General features: G+C 43.6%; 1 protein-coding gene across 1 annotated transcript; it reads right to left on the bottom strand.

Moving 5' to 3' along the window:
• Positions 1-361: 361 nt before the first annotated feature.
• Positions 362-17219, bottom strand: DHX36 (DEAH-box helicase 36; the record flags this gene model as incomplete). The annotated part of the gene is made up of 25 exons (XM_079540023.1): positions 362-547; positions 1532-1684; positions 2272-2392; positions 3314-3404; positions 3491-3590; positions 3711-3794; positions 4448-4534; positions 4851-5024; positions 5856-5954; positions 6573-6690; positions 7353-7496; positions 7968-8032; positions 8144-8199; positions 8761-8848; positions 9709-9811; positions 10991-11131; positions 11665-11746; positions 12306-12472; positions 12600-12674; positions 13667-13746; positions 14503-14673; positions 15116-15154; positions 15735-15945; positions 16807-16928; positions 17025-17219. 25 exons carry the CDS (start codon positions 17217-17219, stop codon positions 362-364), a joined length of 2952 nt encoding a protein of 983 aa, XP_079396149.1.
• Positions 17220-19995: the final 2776 nt, after the last annotated feature.

The raw sequence follows: 19995 nt of genomic DNA, 5'->3' as shown, positions 1-19995 counted from the left end.
CGCGCTGCAGCGTTCCCTCCCCAGCACCGCGCGCAGCACGAGCCGCTCGCTGCACGGCCGCCTCTCGTCATCAACGACAGCTGAGGAGCGCTGCTGAGCGGGAGCCGTCCTTGGAGCGGCTGCAGCGGGTGAGGAACGAACGCCGCAGCCTTAAGGGGCCTTAAGAGGAGGGACGGAACCGAACTACACCAACTAACACTGCTAACGTTGCTGCTTTGTTATTTAAAAAGCGACACAGAAGACATGCAGACACAGACACGCCGCTGCAGGAGCTGCCCTCAGCCTTCCCTCCAGCTCAATAACTGCTATCAACAACGAAACAAAACAGGGGACGCCGGTTTTACGCAGCAGCTGAAGTGCATCAGCTGTAGCGCTCGCTCTGGAATCGCGGAGCAAAATTCCTGGCACTTTCATTCTCCTGGGTGGTGATTAAGTCTATAATAGCTGTCAGTACTGCTGTATCCCTGCATTTAGTGTCGTCCCAGTCCACAGGGTGGGGGTTCTCTATTTTCTCTTGGAGAAGATCATCGAGCTCTTGTCTTAAATTCTGCAGACAGAAGGGTGATAGGAGAGAGAGAAAGAAAGAGAGCCCATTAGGAAGCACACGGCGTTACCCCAGTAAGCAGAGCCGTCTGCCCTCTCATCCCTACCATCCCTACACCGGCTGCTCCCACATGCATTCATTTCAACATTGCAATCTTTAGCATCAAAAGGCAGCTTTCTAAAACGAGCATTACAATCACTGCTGGCTTACTCACTCATTAGCTGACTATTTCAGGTCTAAAAGTATTCAGGTTTAGAAAAAAAGAAATCAGGTGCCATTTCTAGGATGTAATATACAGCTGCATTCAGCTCCTCTTCCCACTGGAGAGCATCACTGCCAACTGAAGAGCCCCATCCTCTGATTTCCACATCCATCTGGTTACTTCATGGGCACACAGAGCTTTTGCTACAGAAAACTACAGAAATCACACTCTTCGATTCTCTTCCTGTAAGACATGTTCATAAATCCTTGCCATCTGCCCTCCAACACTTCTCTGAAATATCCAGAACTTTTCAGCATCCCCCAGACTTTTCAGCAGAGGCTGCACACCTGAACACCACCTCCTTTCACCACTGCAATAGCAGCACAACCCTCATCCCCATCAGTGCAGCTACTATGCTGAAAACTCAAGGCTACGAATCTGGAGTGCCTGCTCCTAAGGCCAGACACCATGGAGGTCATCACTGCCTGCTCCTGCCCACTTTGTCACAGGAATTCAGCTGTTCTGAATGCTACTTTTACCACCACTGTTTACAGAATGACCTGGGTTGGAAGGAACTCAAGGATCATGAATCTCCAACCCCCATTTAGTCTGCATTCATACACTTACCTTCAGAAGATAAATTTTATTTACCTATCATACCTAGAATATTTACTGGGAATACATGAAAAATACTGATCTGTTACACCTCTACAGTGATACAAGGTCTCTAAGGAGAGCTACTGCTATACTGAGATTCCATACACACCATTATTGAACACAGTCACCTTAACTAAGTGTGCTATTCTTGCCGGAGACTGGAAAACTATCCATTCATCCACAGCAATGGTGTCCTGGTCTTTATCCTTCTGAATGGATATGTCTCCTCCAAAGAACAGCAGACAGTATGGAGACACTTCTGTACAATCATACAGGTAGATCTGCAAGAAGACAAAGTTTTCCAGTCAGTCTTGAAAGCATCTCAACTGACATCACAGCCATTCAGGAAACTCAAAGCACAATTCCAGCAGATCATTTTTTCAGTCATTCACTGCAAAGCAAACCTGAAGCAACTCAGCTGGAGGAGTTACACCAAATGAAACAGGAGCAAAAATGGTCCCAAATGCAGTCATTTACACAGAGTGAAGAATTCAACTAATTGTCCCAGTGGCAATCAAACAGGAAGAAGAGAGTTCACAATGCATTTGGGTTCTCAGCATATTCAGAAGCATTACATTGGCTGGAAATACAAAATACACTGTTTTATTTAAAAGCAGAAGCAAGCACCTAGCAGAAGCTGGTGCTTCAGTTACGTATGGAACAACCCCACCAGCATTACAGGGAACAGACCCTGAGGGAGTGTCAAACACATGGCCTGAAACAGGAAAGCTTCAAACAGAGCTGCTCCATACCTTCTGGGCCACAGTAAGAGGCACTCCCTCTTACTGTTCAATACTCCCTCCATCTCAATTGAGCTTCATTGAAGAGCTACATAAATCAAATTACACAAACATAAACCTCCACGTACGCTGCTAGTTCTCATCTTCAAGTGGTACACCAGCCAGTTGTAATGGAACTCTGTTTCTTCCACATTAACAGATTTAGGATGAATATTCACTGTTCCATCTGTCTTGGTGCAAACTTTCACCCTTAAAAAAAAAGAAGACATTGACAGCTCAGCAGAACCAGCCTGTCCAGCAAAGGGGTGAGTGCAACAAATCTTGTGTTTGCTGGATCTCAGAGTTGAATCTTCCCTGCAGCTGGTTTATACCCAGCAAGATGCAAAGACACAGCAACTTCCATCAGACTGGTAAACTTTCTGTTAAGTGCATCGTTAAGGTAATTTTAAGCACACCCTTCTAAGTTTAAAATGGAGAAGTAACCGACCAGAGGTAGTGCCAGCTGCAGACAGAACTAAATTAGGCAGAACTCTGACCACTTACATTTATATTTACTATGGAAAAAAATCACTAATTTTTGTTTTGTTTTTAATTCCAGGCACAGTGACTGCTCTTAAGTTTGCTGTTTCTGCATTATTTGCTCAGAAAGCTGATCCAAATGTTCAACCCTTCACTCTGTCTTAAATCATGTTCATGAGAGCATAGATATCCCTTTTCGTAAGTATATATTATTAGGAATAACAGTTATTAAGAATGAAGAGCCTGACAATATGACAAGTGTTAGATGAAAAGACCAGAATTGCTGGGTTCTGTCTTGACAAACAAGAGGGGACAGTGTTTCAACTGCTGCTGCAGGTAGAAGAAAATGACAGCGTCTCCTTCTGCAGCCGTGTTATCAACATATCTTAGCATCACATACTGCATGATAATGTCACACCAATTATTTCACATATCACCCAATATCCAAACAGTCAGACAACATCTCAGTTCCTGTAAGTAAAGATCAGCAATCCTATCTCAGATCTGTCGCTCTCAAATGAGGTAACCCACACCCATGGAGGATCTGTACAGAGAGATTCATTCATGCATTTTAGCCATTGCTCTGCCTTGCCCCTCTACCTGATACAGAAACTACCTGCAATGCAAACAAAGGTCACACCAAATCCTTACATTTTCCTCTTTTTGCTAAAGCTTGGCCGGATCTTTGCAACTTTTGGATACAAGCCAGCACAGATGACAGCTTTGAGCAACTTCTCATTATCTGTAGAAGACAGCAAAGTAAGTAACATGGTTCTGCCAACTGTGAATCTGACTGATCAAAAGCTTTCAGTTTCCCTCATCATTTACCTGAGTTGGTATTAGACTTGGGATCCTTGGGGTCTCTGCTGTTCACAAACCCAGCTGCAAGCAGATGCTCGGCAAATTGTCCTTTCATGTTATGCAGCATCTAGGAAACAACAACAACAGTCCCAGAACGATGCTGTGCAAAAAAACAACAAACAACCACCTCTTCCTATTCCCCATCAACATGTTTCTCTTCCCCCGCCCCTAACAGCCAGAATGTTACCTGGAGAGTATTTGGAGACAGGAAATATTCCCAGCAATAGTCTTTCTCAGTTCGGAATCCACGCCGACGAGTCTCTTCCCAGCCCTGGAAATTCAAACCATCTTTCAAAGGAATCTTTTAGGAGAAAATATACTAACAAAAATTAAACAAATAAAGAGAGCAAAAAACGGGAGGTCAACAAAAATTACATTTTTTTTCCTCTATGAGAGAGAAAGCAGACCTTTCCAACTCTCTGTATTATATTACATACACAGCATTTGAGTAGAGAAACATTTTTGAATGGTGAGAAGTGGAATCTAGTCAAATTTGCCACAAATTTGTTTGCTGACATTAGAAGTAGCAACCATTTTTCCACACCATTCATTTAGTGGCCTCCTTGCCCAACGCTACACAGAAAGTCTCCAACACTTCTGAAGTCAGCCCCACCGTACTGCAGAGCACGAGAAGCACTGACTCAGTGACTTCTGAAGGGCTGCCACAGCATACTGAGCTCATCTCTCATCAATCACAGGTTTAGAGCACCAAGATAAACATGAAGTTATGTTTCCAACAGCACATCCATGAGAAATTTGGCTACTGAGGCGGAAAACGAGGCTAGAAGGGTGAAAACTAATTTGGTTTTGTTTTGGTAGAAACCAATAAAAACTTGAGAGCACACACAGATCGGATCTTTCCTTAGAATAAAGCTTAAAACCCAAGTAAAAGCTTCTGAAAGAGAAACATTAAAGCATCCTTACTGTGAAAGCATTCACCACAGTCAGATGATCACTTTTAGTATTCTTCGACAGCTCCTTTCTTCTGGCATCTGCCACTTTCTCTTTGCCCTAAAAACAATTGGAATTTAGAAAGTATTCATGACTCACAGGCCATTTCTCCACCCAGTTCTCTTCCCCAGCTTAATGGACATACATAAAGCAATACTCTGTATGCAGCATGCACAGAAAGCAATGCTACTTCCAGTATTCTGCAGGCAAACGTGTAGTAGTACATCACAGTACGTGTGGGCAACCAGTACTGATAAGAAGTGCAACTGACACAGAAGTGAGACTGAAGTGCTCCCACACTACACTGTATCAGTGCAGGTATTCTAACGTTCTTCAGAGATTCTTAAAATCTTAATTCCTGTTTTAGAAACGTTACCAGAGGAATAACAAAAGGGTCTTTGAAGCTAAGGCTTGCTGCAATCGTAAGTACTGGATCCAAGCAACAGAACAAAGCTCCAAAGAGGATCATTTTTCCAATATGTGGTTCAACTGGTAACCGTGCCAGATGTACGCCGAGCGGAGTCAGCTCCTCCTGCCTGTCCAAAGCGTTCTGTCAGAAAGGAAAACAAAGTATTACTGAGATTTGAAGTTGGAGGATTTCCCTGAAACAATCATTGGAAAACTTACAAAACAAAGGAAAGCCTAGTATCTAGAAAAGGCAGCTGGCTTTAATAAGGGGGTAGAGGCAGGAAAATGACCATGAAGTGATGCAGAAGTGGAAACGTTCAAGAGATACAATGAAAGAGCAACCGCCTTTGTGTTTCACGTGGTTACTGGTCAGTGTCCTTCTGTACAAAAGTATGAAGACTGATTAACATTTGAGTGCCCTCCTGTTCTTTTGGCCAAGCATGTTTTCCAGATCCGTACCTTTCTGTTCCTATCACTTCTGGTTTTTATTTCTTTTGCTACTCACACAGCCTTGGCAGGGCAAGGAGCCAGTAACATGAACACGTCATTGATCTCTCCCTCCCCATCATCCAAAAGCACACTCACAGATGAGACCTTTCTCTTATTTGCCCACAGAAAACACACCTCCAACTCTCCACTGAACTGGCTGGAACTCTTGATACAATCACACACGAGCAGGGTTTTACAGAACTACCCGGGTAAGTGTCTGTAGGGAATCTAAAAGCTGTGCCAAGCGTTTTCAGCAATTCAGGAACTGCTTAATCCTGGAAGTTTATGTGCTGCTTGATGTGAAACTGCCTTCTCTGTTCAGTCAAGATGGCAGAACACTGTACAGTCTGAAGATATAAAGGGTCTGCATAATGTAGTGTTTCAAATGTCTGGACCTTGTGCAGCCAGAATAATCTTCCTACCAAACACCAAAAGTAACCATTTTCCTTGCATGCATGAAACAGGATGTTAATTAATACTTTACCAGCTCCATCAGATGATTAATGGCCAGCATTACAGCATCACGAGATGGTGGATCCATGAGTTTACTCAGAAAATAAGCAATTCCACCAAGCTTTAGAATCTGGAAGAGAGCAAACAGAAACAGCAAACCTGCAGCAATTGGAGAAAGGTGGCTACCTACCTAAAACCAGCACACAGTGACCATGCTGACTACAAAAGATGTGAGTAGTTCAGTTTGAATTTAGGATTTTGGTAATTGAGCGAGGGCAAAAATAGAAATGTGTTGGTTGAAAAATCTCACTACATCTCTACTACTTCATTCAGAATGCACACACAAGGCATTCCCCTTAGGTATGTGCTGGAATTCAGCATAAACTTGCAAAAAGGAAACCCGTGGCTACCTGAGAAGAATTTTACCCAGAACTTTCTTAAGGAATCCTCCCTTCACTCACTGGCATTTTCACAGAAGCACCTCTGATGAAATGATTTTTTTTTTTTTTGAGAAGAAGCACAGTTGAAATTTGCATCAATGCTTCAGCTTTTATTTATCCTAAACAATCATTTCTCTGGGTTTGACTGGGTTCTGCCAAAACTGCTCCAGTTGTCAGCTGAATGCTTTGTTCTGATGGTGTAGAGAATTCACACTTGAGGACAGCTCTAAGCTCAGAGCTGCAATCATTTAAGCTTTCAACCTTTTATACCAACAGAAAAGCAAACACCTGCAGACACGTATGCCTACCTTGATTTGTAAGCAGAGCTCTTCCAAAGGCGTCCTCAAGATCTCTGGTAACTGATAATCATCCAGCAGGCTGGCACGCAGCCCGTTGTACAGATGGTAACAGTGGCCTGGCTGCACTCTGGAATAGATTTAAAGGAAAAAAACGTATGGGTTTTTCATGACATTGGGACACCATGACTGCATTCACCTATACTATAAGCATTCACCTGTAAGTAGTTCTTCAAAACACTCTGAAAATTAGAATGGATTTATTACAGGTGTAACATTACTGCAGCTTCAGATATGCAGATACCCATCAACAGGGAAACAAAGCCACAAAACACAGATCTCATAACTGCTCAAAAGGAACAACAAGAAGAACAGAGAAAAACTGTACGGTGTGTAGAGGAAACAGAAAATACTCCACAAGGAATTCTGAGATGTAGAGAAGCTTCAAACAATAATTTGGTACACAGCTGAGCAGTGTTAATTTGTAGGCAATTTTAGCTTTAATATATTGTAGCCTTAAAAGTGAGGGCAAATGCTACCAATACAAGTTAATAAACAATAGAACACAAGATTTACCATTCTGTGAAAAGAAAGGAAACTCATGACTAGAACACAGCAAAGTTACATCAGTCTGCTAGGAAAACAATGAAATTGCTCCTCCCATAGCAGTGACCGAGCGCTGAGCTGCCTGTTTAAAGGTGTGGGTAAGCAGGCAGCACCTCCAGCACACACGTGCTTCAAGGCCAGCTGAAAGTTAACATCACCACGTTTCCTAACCAGCCTCCTCCTTACCTTCCTGCTCGACCCTTCCTCTGCTTGGCGTTAGCTTTGCTAACCCACTCTGCAGCCATTGTGCTGATGTTGTTCTGTGTGTCAAAGTGGGTTTCCTTGATTTTCCCACCATCTATAACAAACACCACGTCATCTATTGTAATGCTGTTTAAAAATAAAGAGAAAATTAATAACTCTCCAGCTTTGCAAGCTTAACCTACAATTTTACAAATTTAGGCTTTCTTTGTCCCCTCCCAAACCACGAGTAGGAAACAAAAATTCTGGTATTGAGCAGGTCATTAATAAGTGCATTACTGAACAGTTCAACAGTAAGCTTGCTCTATTCTGACAGGTCTGGCATGAGTCACCACATGCAGTTTTGAAGCCTGCAGAGGACAGCCAACTCAGCTATCACACACAACAACTGCAGGTCGTATCATCATCCACATTTTGATTTTTTTAGACAACTCTCAGGAGAAAATTCCAGCTTGTTCTTTATCTTGAGACACATTTGCGATTTAATAAACGAATGATATGAATCTTTAAAACATACTTTGTGGAATATGAAGCAGGCTTCTACTTTTATTTGCTGTACCAAACCTACAGGGGCCACACACACGTGCCACTGCTGCTTACCTGGTCTCTGCAATGTTGGTAGCAATCACGATTTTCCTGACTCCTGGCGGGGTCTTCTTGAACACCTGCAATTACCCACAGCCCATTGACATGCTTGGAAAACCAACCACATGCACAATTATTCTTTTCCGTTGTTGTGAAATGTTACTTCACTGTGTAACAGAAAAAACGCCTACCTGAGTCTGGTTAACTGTAGGCATCAAGGAATGCAAAGGGATGATAATAAACCTATCTGAAAATGAGAGGAGAAGATGTGGCGTAAGCACAGAAACTTCAATCATACAGGGAAAAAAATAAAACCAAGAATGCAGAATAGAGAAACTATGCTGCAAATGAATGACTGCTTCCATTTCTTATTCTGAATAATGGCACATGGACTTGTCTGCTTTCTGTTAGCAGTTCAATACATCAGTGTTAAATGCAGGTGATAAATCCTAATGGAGATGCAACTTTAACAAATTAAACACCAGCTATAATGAAATGTGGGGCTGGGAGGGAGGGGGAAATAGAACCTTTTTGTAAGGATGACAACTGCATTGTAAGCTCAACAGATTGCTCTTAGAATTTGTCTTTTACCAAGACTACCACCACCACATCGCTGCTCATTTCAACAAAGGGCCAATTCTGAACTGCATTCCTGTTTCAGAACATAAAAACCTGTGAGCTACCTCAATGTTTATCTGTGATTACAAAAATCATCCCATTATTCCACTGAAGCAGCTCGCATTAACCTCTAGAAACCGAAACAAAGCAATGTGCCATTAACCACTGAAAAAAACTGTTCTTTTTTTACCCGACTTAAACATGACTTGTGACATCAAGAGATCATGCAGAGAGCTGATGTTGTCCCATCCTGGAAGAAACACTAGAATTGCACCGTCCTGTAGGTAAGTGAGAAAATGAATGGGAAAAAGAGCATGTTAGAATGTTACGTGCTGTGCACAAAACCAAAGAGCTCCTTGCCCACTGATGTATGCCTTTTGCTAAGTGAGATCCCAAACCTCCTCATTTGGACAACTCCTACAGGCTTATTTTCTACAAAAAAAAGTGCACTGCACACCTATCTAAGCTTAAGAAACCCAAGTTTCTTTTCAGACACACCCTGTGGTGTTTTAGATGCTGCCATGCAAACATTTGAAGAATCTGAGCTGCAATGAAACAAAAAAGCTAATGTTTGAGTTTTCAAGGAAGAACAAAGCAAGACACACTAAGTTTATCCACAGCTTCAGTGCTCTATCAGTTGAAATTTCAAATAATCTGACATTCTTAATAACCAAAATTCTTTTCAAGAACTCAGATGAAGTATCAGCTCTTCCACAGCTGGTTTTGAACAGAGAAATGAATACAGAACTCCAGGTTGTATGTTCTACGTAACCTGTGCAAGTTACCTGAGATAACAGAAGTTACTCTTACTTCAAGCACAGAAGCACTCTGATAACAACATACCTAACAGTATTACTGGACAATCCTTTTTACTGAGACTCTAATTAGGATTCTCAGGCTCAGAACCTGATGTCTTTATATTCCAAGAGCCACTTCCTCTAACACGAACAATAGAGAGAAAGTAGAAATTGAAATTAATACTGCAATTAGGTTACTGCAACTTAAAGATACTAGATTGCTCTAAAAACATTCAAAAGACCTCATATCTATGATGATAAGAATGAAGTTGGTAGTTATTTGTAACTGGCCACAATTCAGTTGTATCTTGAAAATACAAAGCTGTGAAACAGAAACATACCTCTTCTTCCAGAACAATGTGCCTGATAAGTGCTGCTATTAGGTCAAGGTCTACCTTGTCATCATCCATCATTTCCAAGGCATCGATAGTACCCGCTGAATACCTGCGGGCAGCAGAAGCAAGCACGTTGGTTCACCCACACCCAGTCATGCACTCGCATCCGCTGCAAGGCTCCACAACTACTCATCCATGTACACTGCTGCTGTTCAATTTCTTTTCTCATCTGGAGATACAACACTTGAACAGACAACGCGCTCTCAAGATTCTGTTCAGAACAACCGCTGCCAGGTTAGTCAGCTAAGTTAAAGAACGTCACTGCGACTGCACGAATTTCTCTCCTCCTCATGGATTACGTAGGACCTGTAGCCTGAGCTCCCCCTTCAATTCATGCCTCCCTCTCAGTGAGTACAGGAAGCACCTCATCTCTTCAGCCCTTCCTTTTCCTGAAACCTAACACCAATTAGCAACCTGCTCCACAGACTTGGTTGGGAAAGGGACAAAGAGGTACGAATGGGCAAGTGGGCCATGGGATAGAACAGACAGACTGATCACTTGTTTCCTTAGGAGGGAGACAAAACCGAGCCATTGTTATTATTAGTTATTTTTATCTAGCTGAATACTTAGAATGTCACAAACTGCAGAGGTAAGATAAAACAGGAGGAAACAAAAATGCTGTTCCTGAGATACAACTGCCCCACTACCTAATTAACCAAAGGGGTCAAATGCTGGCAAGTAAAAAGAATGTCTCAAGTGGCAAATCTCTGCTGGGTGCTTGAGAGGCAAAATGCTTTAGCTTGGTTTCAAACCACTTGAGAGGCATATTGAAATATTCTGAGGAAAAGTCTTTTGGAAGAAAGAACAGTAGCACATTTTGTATTATGTTGATTACAAGAGTGCCATACTGTGAGATCTACCACTGAAAAATGAAAAAAAAACCTGAAGCACAGCAAAGCTGACAAGAAAAGAAATCAGGAACAAAGCATAAGCAGCCTAACGCTATGCTGAGGACTGCAATGGGCAATAATAGCAGCAGCAAGTGAACCCGACAGCTGTAAGCTCTCTGAAACCTTGCACAGGCAAAGGAAGGCAGATCTCTGTGACTGGCTAGATCACTCCAGCAGTCAGAGCCAACTGTACTGGCGCTTCCATCATTCTTGTCTTCCACAGATCGAGTACTCCATTATTAATGAAAGCACAGTATTAAAATACAGAATAAAATTCTGTTTCTCAGCTGAGAAGCAGAAAAACCACAAATAATGTAAGAGAGTAATGTGAGAACAACCTGCCCCGCAGCTGCCTTAAATATTCTGGCCATCGTTCCCTGTAGATTTCTTCTTTTTCTTCTTTTTCTGGCCTGCTTATATGGCCTTGCATGAAGCCTTTCTTCCACCGTGGCCGACGGTCTGTGTTTTCCGGAGTGTATCTTTCAAGTTAAAGAACAAGTTTAATTACATTTGAAACTGAAGTCATTTGATCCAGCTGCATAACTGTTTCTTCCAAACTGTGGACAATACACAGTATTTCAGCCCTATCATCTAATGAGATAAATGGATACACTTTTCCTGAAAAAATTTACCAATTTTTTAAGATAAATAACAGTGCCATCTCCAGTAAGCATGAGAACAGGGAAAAATAAACAAACAAATCAAAGACTAGCTTATCAGCCTGAAAAATCCACCACACCAAAAGAAAAAGCAGGATTTTTTCCTCCTCAAAGCCAGTGCTCCCAGATTGCTACACTAAAAGCTGCTGAATCCCTCTTGAAAGCTTTTCTGCAAGATGATGTCTGCTTTCCAGTGCAATTTTCCTTCTTAAACCAGCTGATTTTTTGATAGGTTATTCAAACCGCAATAATATTAATAATATTATTCATACTGCAATAATATTAAAAAATACACACCAATAAAATGCCAAAATCAACCAAACTGTGAACTACAGTCCAGAAAATACTCTTACCTCAACTTCTCAATTACATCTTCAAGGAGGTATTCCACCACGGGAAAAGTGAACCCAGGTATGTGAATCATTGGACAGTTATCTATCGAGAAAGGTGAAAGCTGATTTTAAAACAACAAATAAAATGCTGCACTACTGAAGTCCACAGGCATTTTTCACTGTTTTTGCAATATAGTTCCAAGTCTATGGAGTTTTTTTTGTTGCTTCCACCCCCCTTTGAATTCTCACAGAAGATGCTGAACTCAATTCCAAATGAAGTGACTGAACAAAAGCAGCACAGGCAGCACTGCCCTCTCCTGCACGCTCACCTCTTTCCAGCTAGAGAATAAACACTGACATATGAAGAACAAAAGGCTTCACTCTGCTTGCCCACTCATGACTCCTAACATGCAATAATCACAGTAAATGTTCACTACAGAAACACTGTGCAGACAATTCCTGCAATACGTCTGGGTAACAACAGCAGAAACATCTGCTCCTTATGGAACAGCACTGAGGAAATAAGACCCTCCAGCAGCTGGTGACTATCTGAGAAAAATGAAATCATTAGTTCTGATAAAAATCAATCTTGTAACTTGAGCATTGGGTAACAGATGTCTAAATTACTTAAAAGGAACATTCACAGGAAGCATGTCACCTACCAAAATACTCCGAAAACTTCTCTGCATTTAAAGTAGCACTCATTAGGATTACTTTCAGATCCAAGCGAACATTCAAAAGGTCTTTTATAATGCTCATTAAAACATCTGATTGGAGATTTCTTTCGTGAATTTCATCAAGAACTACATGACTAATACTGGACAAATGCCTAAAACAGAAGAACAACATTCAACATTTACTTTCTGCAGTAATAGAAAACAGAGATTGACAGATGTAGTCATTGGTCAAATCATTTGATAATCGTATTTGGTTCCTTATTAAATAGGGAAACTTACTTATCTGACTGGAGCCACTGAAGGACAATTCCTGTGGTACAGTACAGAATTGAACCTTGTTTCCTTGGTAACCGACTGGAAGAGATACATTAAGAGTTCTTCAGTTCTCTATTTTAAAGTACTTCAGAAGCTTAAAATCAAAACGCGGACAGTCATTATGGACACTGAAGCACACCTCACACTTGAACCTGCTCACAGTTCAGCTGGAGGAACAAGGAATAGGCCAGCAATGCACCCTTTTGTATGGAGAACAACCACTGCCAGATCTCTGGCTTACTAGACATCATTCCTACATCCATCTGCTGATCCAAATTCTTACAGTTACCTGAACTCAACACAGACAACAGCTAGAGGCTAAATTCTACAGCACTGTCGTTCTTGATTAAACACTAAGGACAAGTGCAGGTGAGATCAATGAACTAGTGCCTTGAGCTCAGACACTGCAAGGACCAAGCTGCTGTGTCCCTCCAGCAGCATTTCCATCAATCTTAAATGAGGCGCTGTTATTTGCTGGAAGTGTTCCATGTTTTTTTTTGCATTACTAATGACTCCAAACACAGTAACTTTAGTTCTGTGGCACTGGGTCTGTGGACTCTTATTAATGAGCCTAACTCTCATTAACTGATCTCAATAAAATTGCTCAGTGCAGCAAATACATAACTTAGCCCAGAAATATAACTTACAACATTCTTCTTCAGCATTTCATTTTCTCCTTGAAATTCATGGATTAGAGGTATCACTTTTACCTCTATCCATAGCAGGGCCTTATAGAATATCATAATAGTTTGGTGCTAACCACTGCTACACAGCTTGACATTCAGAACTGACTTTGCAAATCAACCTCAAACCACTCACTCACATGCAACAGAGAATGTAATACCCACTTGTTGCTAGCTTTCAACCCATTATTCCCTATATCACCGTTCAGAGGAACTCCATTTGGAGAAAGTAAGAGAGTAAAAGCACTTGTCTACAGTGAGAACTAATTCTCACTTATTTCTTGCTTGAATAACAATAGATACCACTTCACAAGAAGGAATAAAAATTGCCAAGAGAGCCTCTTCTACCTCTGTAGACGAATCTGGTATCCTGTACTCTTGCCATTACCACATGCTTCCGCCCTTTCAGCTGCAACTCTCTCAGCCACCTTAAAACAAAAAAACAAATGCATTACACATTAAATGTATATGTACCGAAAAAACCAAAAGGCTGAGCTGCAGTTTAACTACTCATCAGTAGGAAATAGCTAGAAACAAGATGCAACACAGACAACAGAAGCCTGAAAAGCACACGTTTTCTGAAAGCCAAGTGATTGTTTTCTGTCAGCAACTCAGAAACAGGCTTGCAACCCAAAATATGTTTTAGAGAATTAAGTGTCATATTCTTATTGATAGACTTCTAAGAGGCCTGAAACAACACCACTGTTCGTTTCAACTCACAGCTTCATCGCCCAGATCCATTAAAAACACCGTTATAAATCACGACTGAATCCTGGGACAGGAATGTACACTGCTTGCATTCTAACTCCTACCAGAACGCATGAAATGACACATCAGTGTGTATTAACAAAGCTGCTATTTGCAAGAGTCTAGCAGGGCTAATGATAGAAAGCAATATGAATTGGCTGAATGCCAACCTTGAGCTTCAAGTCCAGCATGATGCCACCTGAGAGTTGATTTGTCTCCTCGAGAGGTGTGCAGTATTTATCTGGTCATTTCCTTCAGATCTTAGCTATAATTAGTCTAGCAGACCGTATACTCAGCTAATTAACTTACACTGGCTCCTTATGCCCAGTACAAACTACATTTTCTTTCAAACAGAATGAGACAGTAATTGTATCTCAGAATTACAGGTCAGACACTAAAGAAAACAAACAGCAGCAGCCCCACCTCACAGCACTTACTGAGATAGCACTGATCCTCCTGGGTTGAGTACAAACAATTCTGCACGTGGAGCCTTTCCCTCGCTCTATGTAATCGTCCAGGATGAACTGTGTCACTTGTGTTGTCTTTCCACAGCCGGTTTCACCACTTATTACAGTCACTCGATTATTGTTTATGAGGTTTACAAGTTCCTGTTTCCAAAAAAAGACAAAATGTTTTTCAGTATTACGATCCACAGCACACGTCTGAAGTATTTTGGTAAGTCCCTATTACTGTAACACAACCTTAAAGGAAAACACACGGGTAACTAAAGAGACAGATATTTTCTGTTTCTATTTATACTGAAGTTCACTTTACACCACACAAAAGTAACTCTTGTACATTTGAACTTCACGTGCGTAAGGCCAACCTACACACACTCATTTATATGAGCAATGCCACCAGTACCGATGAGGTTGAATAAATTCCTGCATATCATGAAGCAATAAACCTCAGAGGCATACTGGAAAAAACAGAAACTCTGGAGGCCTCAGTACCTTCATAGAAGGCAAGAAAGCTTTCCCTCCCACTGGTCCCAGTTACACAAACTTCACATGAGAAATACATCTCCTTTCAATTTAAATACATGCTTACCTGTCTCATCCCATATGACGGGAGTTTCTCTCGAAATCTCTGAGAAATGAGAAAGTAACAGTTTTAAAATACCACTTCAACACTGAATTAATACAGCAGACTCCAACTATGACCTAGACTAAAGTCAGAAACAACAGGACAAACTCCCCAGCTGAGGCTGAACGGGGCCACCAGACCTGAACTTAATTCCATGCACGTGTTCAATGTCGTTGCACTCAGTAAAAATGTAAAACAGTTCAGCACATAATGAGGTACACGCAGCTGGAAGACCCTGAACCATTTTCCCATCTGATGGATGCTAACTACATTTCATTGGGCAGCTCTACATACGGCCATCAGAATAACTTGCACTACATTTTTAAGAGGTGTCCCCTCAGAGCCCACAACCCTACTTTTAGCTTTATAAGTAAATACACAAACAAAATCCTTAAAAAAGAAAGCCAGAACTCCCCCCAGTTAAACGATATGGACAGTTAAAACGTTGCATTTTAAGCAACCAGAAATCATCACTGACAGTCTGCCTTTTTAATCCCAGTCCTGCTGACACATCCTGTAAATGCCAATGGACTTTTTTTTCTGACAAAGTAGTATCTATTTTCTCCTTAACCTGGGAAAGTACCTGCATTTCAATATATCTAGGATCAGATTTCTTCTTTCTCAAGTCTTCTTTAAGCTGCTCATCTAAATCCGCATCTTGATCACTTTTTTCAAAGAGATATTCCACATCCTGATCAAGAAGTGTTTTCTCCAAGACTGGTCGCCGTTTTTCAGGAGCTTTTTCAACTTTTTCAGCACCTGGTTTCACTTTTGGAGGCTGTTCTGGAGTATGTCTGAAATGAGTGCAGGGAACAGAAACTTCAGAGATTATCCAACGTGTATTTGGCCTCTGAGGAAAGCGCAGGGAGCCGTGCCAAGCAAACCTTATATCTATTGCTGAGAAATTATGCTGACAAGCTATTTGACTCCTAACCTAAAGAGAACGTGACAAATGAATATGATTAAGTCTGAAAACCACCAGTTAACAAAGATTCTACAACGGTATCTAAGGTGTAATGTGTTCTTTACCTGTTGAGGAAGCTAACAAGGCCACAGAACACCTCAGAGAGCTGCCACCCAAAGCACTGTTGGAACTGCTGCTCCATAACTGCGTCTTTCAACCAGGGACTCACCTGCACCGCTCCAGCACGTGAACATAACACACAGCCACTCATTTCACTGATACTGTTTAAAGTCCTTTAAGACAAAGCGTTAAGAATGAGTCCTACCTCACAGAGACCACTAGCTTCCCAATGCTGCACAACGTCAGAAATAGGGAGCCTGATGCCAGCCTAGGAGCGTGCCCGAGGTGCGGGGCTCAGAAGCTCCGGCCACCTACTGGGTGGGGGTCAATGGCAGGCAGGGCTTTGCGATCCTAAGAGAAAATCTGGAACGCGAAGCTCACAATCAACCCGGCGGAGCCCTTTACAGCAGCGCTCGCCGCCGGCCCCCTCAGGAGGGCCGAACACATGGCAAAAACGGAAAGGACCTCCGAGCCCCCGACCTCACCCCGCTCTCCCCTTCTCCCCCCGCGTCCCACGGTGCCCCCCAGGCAGCCCGAGGAGCGCCCGGCCGCTCGGCGTGCGGGCAGTTCTCCAGCAATCCGCCGTCCTCGCCGAAGAACGCCGCGAAATCCTTCCCGCCCGCCTCCTTACCCGTCCTCGTCCCCGGACCACCACGACATGGCTTCCTGCTCCTTCTCGGCCCTGGGCTGCACGGCGTTCAGCAGCTGCACGATCTGCTCCTCCCGCCGCTCGTCCATCCGCACCACGGCGCGCTGCGAGAAACGCGGCAGTCAGCGGTCAGCGCGCCCCGCCCGGCAGCGCGCGTTGCTCCCGGCCGCTCCGACGCCCCGCCAGAACGCGCGGCCCACCTGCTGCCGGTCCGCCTCCTTGCTCTTCTGGCCCTGCTTCCGCGCGTACCACAGCCCGATCTCGCGGCCCTTGAGGTGGCTGGGATGGCGGCCCCGGCCCCCGCCGCGGCCCCCGTGCCCCCCGCCGCCGGAGGAGCCGCCATCGCCGCCGCGGCCCCGACCCCGGCCCCAGTCGCGGCGCTGCTCGTAGCTCATGGCCGCCGGCACCCAACGGCGGCACCGCCCGCCTCCTCCGCCGCCTCACTTCCGCCGGCCGCGGGCCCCGCCTCCACCTTGCTCCGCGGGTTCGAGTCCCGGCAGGGCCAGAAGCGCCCCCAGCGACCCGCCCTCACCGCACGGCACGGCGCCGCCCCCCGGCGGGCAGCACCGCCCGCTTCTATGCAGCGGAAACGGATTGAAATTGAGGGAGGGAAGATTAAGGTTGGATGTCAGAGGGAAGTTCTGCACTATGAGAGCGGAGAGATGCTGGAACAGCTGCCCAGAGAGGCTGTGATGCCCCGCCCATCCCTGGAGGTGTTCAAGGCCAGTTGGATGCGGCCCCGGGCAGCCTGGGCTGGTGTCAGATACAGAGGTTGGCAGCCTGCCTGCGGCGGTGGGGGGTTGGAGCTTTATGGTCCTTGAAGTCCCCTCCAGCCAAGCCACTGCATGATTCTACGATTCACACTGCTCTGCCACGCTCCACAGCTCACGCTGCTCTGCAAGGCGTGCTCTCTGGGGTGCTAAATTAAACATTTTAATCTACATCAAACTATTCACAGAATTATTACTCCTTTAACAATAATTAGCATTCCTTTTGGTGCCTCAAAACACCACTGTGGCACTACGAATGCTTCCCCAGTCCCACCTCCTGCTTATTCTGTCCCTCCCAGCCTCCAGCCTGCCCCACAGCAGCTCCCAGAGCATCTGTGTAAGGAATGTGCGGGTTTGCTGCAGTGCTGTTGTTTCAGGTAGAAGGAAATGGCAGAGAAGCTCAGATAAGAATTCAAATTAACTAACAGGCGAGGAAGAGAGCAAGATATCTGAGTCGTCAGCACAGAGAGCAAAAGAATTTTAGGTGAGGTTACCCAGAAGAAACAGGGGCTGAGTACAGAGCACACAGGCATGGGAGGGTATGAGGAAATCCATCTGAAAGGTAAATGAAAGGAAGGCACATGGGAAAGAGAAATCCAGCAGGAAATATGTGTCCTTACTTTCCCTCCTCTCGTGCCACACCTGTGCTGTAATGCAGACCTGAAGGTGCCCCATGCTTCCTCGCCTTCTCACTGCACAGCTGATAGCAATGTCACAGCTTTCTGCAGAACTGCTGGGGAGCAAAGAGAGCCAAGGAAAACCCAATAAATCATTGCAAATCCAAGAAATGTTACAAGATCCCTTCATGAAATGCGAGCAGCGTGCCCATGCGAACCAAACATGGAAGAACATTACACATCCTTCCAAAGAGTTCTCCTATGTCATCTCTCTTTAAAATCATTAAAGAAAAATTGTTTGTGCTGCCAAAATAGTTTGAAAAAATTCTCAGGTCACTTTTAATTTGGGAATTAGAGAACTCTGATGGAAAAACCCTCAGGAAAAAAAAAACTTTACCAGGAAAAACTGCATCTCTGGTCACAAGAGGAAAGCAAAACAAGCTGTCAGCTACTCAGCTGCTCACCCTGTTCACAGGCACACGGTGAGGCAAGGTGTGCATGGGCACTGGGGGCAGAAGCAATAGGCAGCAGTGCTCCTGTATCTTGGGAGTGACTGACCACCTTTACATCAGCCTAAACGAACAAATAACTTCTATGCAGCTTTATTCTACCCATAATGTAAGATGTGGACTGATGAATAAACTGTTGTGGAGAAATGGAACAGAGCCACAGGAAGGCTCCAGAAGCCAAATCTGGTACGAGGACACAGCAGCACAGCAGCTTTCAGTTGTTCCTCCCTCAACTCTTGGGAAGAGGTATTCACCCTTCACTGCCCTTCAACAGCAGCATGGGATGAGAATGAGACTACAAGAATCTACTTTGGTTCAAAACAGGTAACGGTGCCAGGAGATCTGGGCACCCCAGTAATGGAACGGAACTGCAGGCTCTCTCAAACACAACATATATAATGCATAAGGCCATTACATTTAACCGATACTATAATCAAATTAAAAAGCAATCATATTTAACTGAGTTCCTCATCACTTTGCAGGAGCATAACTTATGGGACATTAACAGATTTACTCTGCTGAAGCGTAACATGAATGGGATGTGCATAAACCGGATTTCAATGCCAGGGAAAACTGCCTTTCCTATGCGTGTAACTACTGCATTTCAGTCATGTCTTCTTAACACTGAGGAAAAAAAAACACATTCTAAAGGAAACATCACAAATCCAAATATCTGCTTTAGATGTGTGGATTTAGATGTTGGAAGGATAGCGTATCTATTTATTTAAAGCTCACTTTCTAATATACATGCCAAGACGCATTTCTTAAAATGCTCCCAGTATTTTGCCGATTACTGGGCCTTTTCAAATCCCTTTATCCACTGCCCACATTCATTTTTCATCCATTTCAGCAGCACACTATCAAGATGCAAAACACATGATTTCTTTATGCAGCAGCACTGTTCTCAGAGAGGTCAGAACACGGCGCTCTCCTTTCAGAAATCCAAACTGAGATTCATCCAAGTCAAATTCCTAATGATTCCCTAAGGTCCAATTCCTGATCAGAGCACGAAACTTGTCAGGTGAACACTGAGGTGAGCCACAGCCGGAGCGGCGCCATGCTACAGCTCTGACCCCACGGAGGAACCTTGCTGCTGCACAGCAGCACTGCAGCACGCAGGAGGGCCGCCTCTATGAAAAGATTTGTCTGGAAGGACTGAAGGTCTTTCACATCACCTTGTTTATAAAACAAACAAAAGCGTTCAGCCTACAGGAGTGTATGGATAATGCAGCTGCTACTTGGGACTAGAAAAGCAGAATTTATTCTGCTCTGAGA

The sequence above is a fragment of the Tetrao urogallus genome (assembly GCF_951394365.1).
Source record: "Tetrao urogallus genome assembly, chromosome: 9".
Lineage (NCBI taxonomy): Eukaryota > Metazoa > Chordata > Aves > Galliformes > Phasianidae > Tetrao > Tetrao urogallus.
The sequence above is the reverse complement of the archived record's forward strand: the minus strand, read 5'-3'. Positions and strand labels throughout refer to the sequence as shown.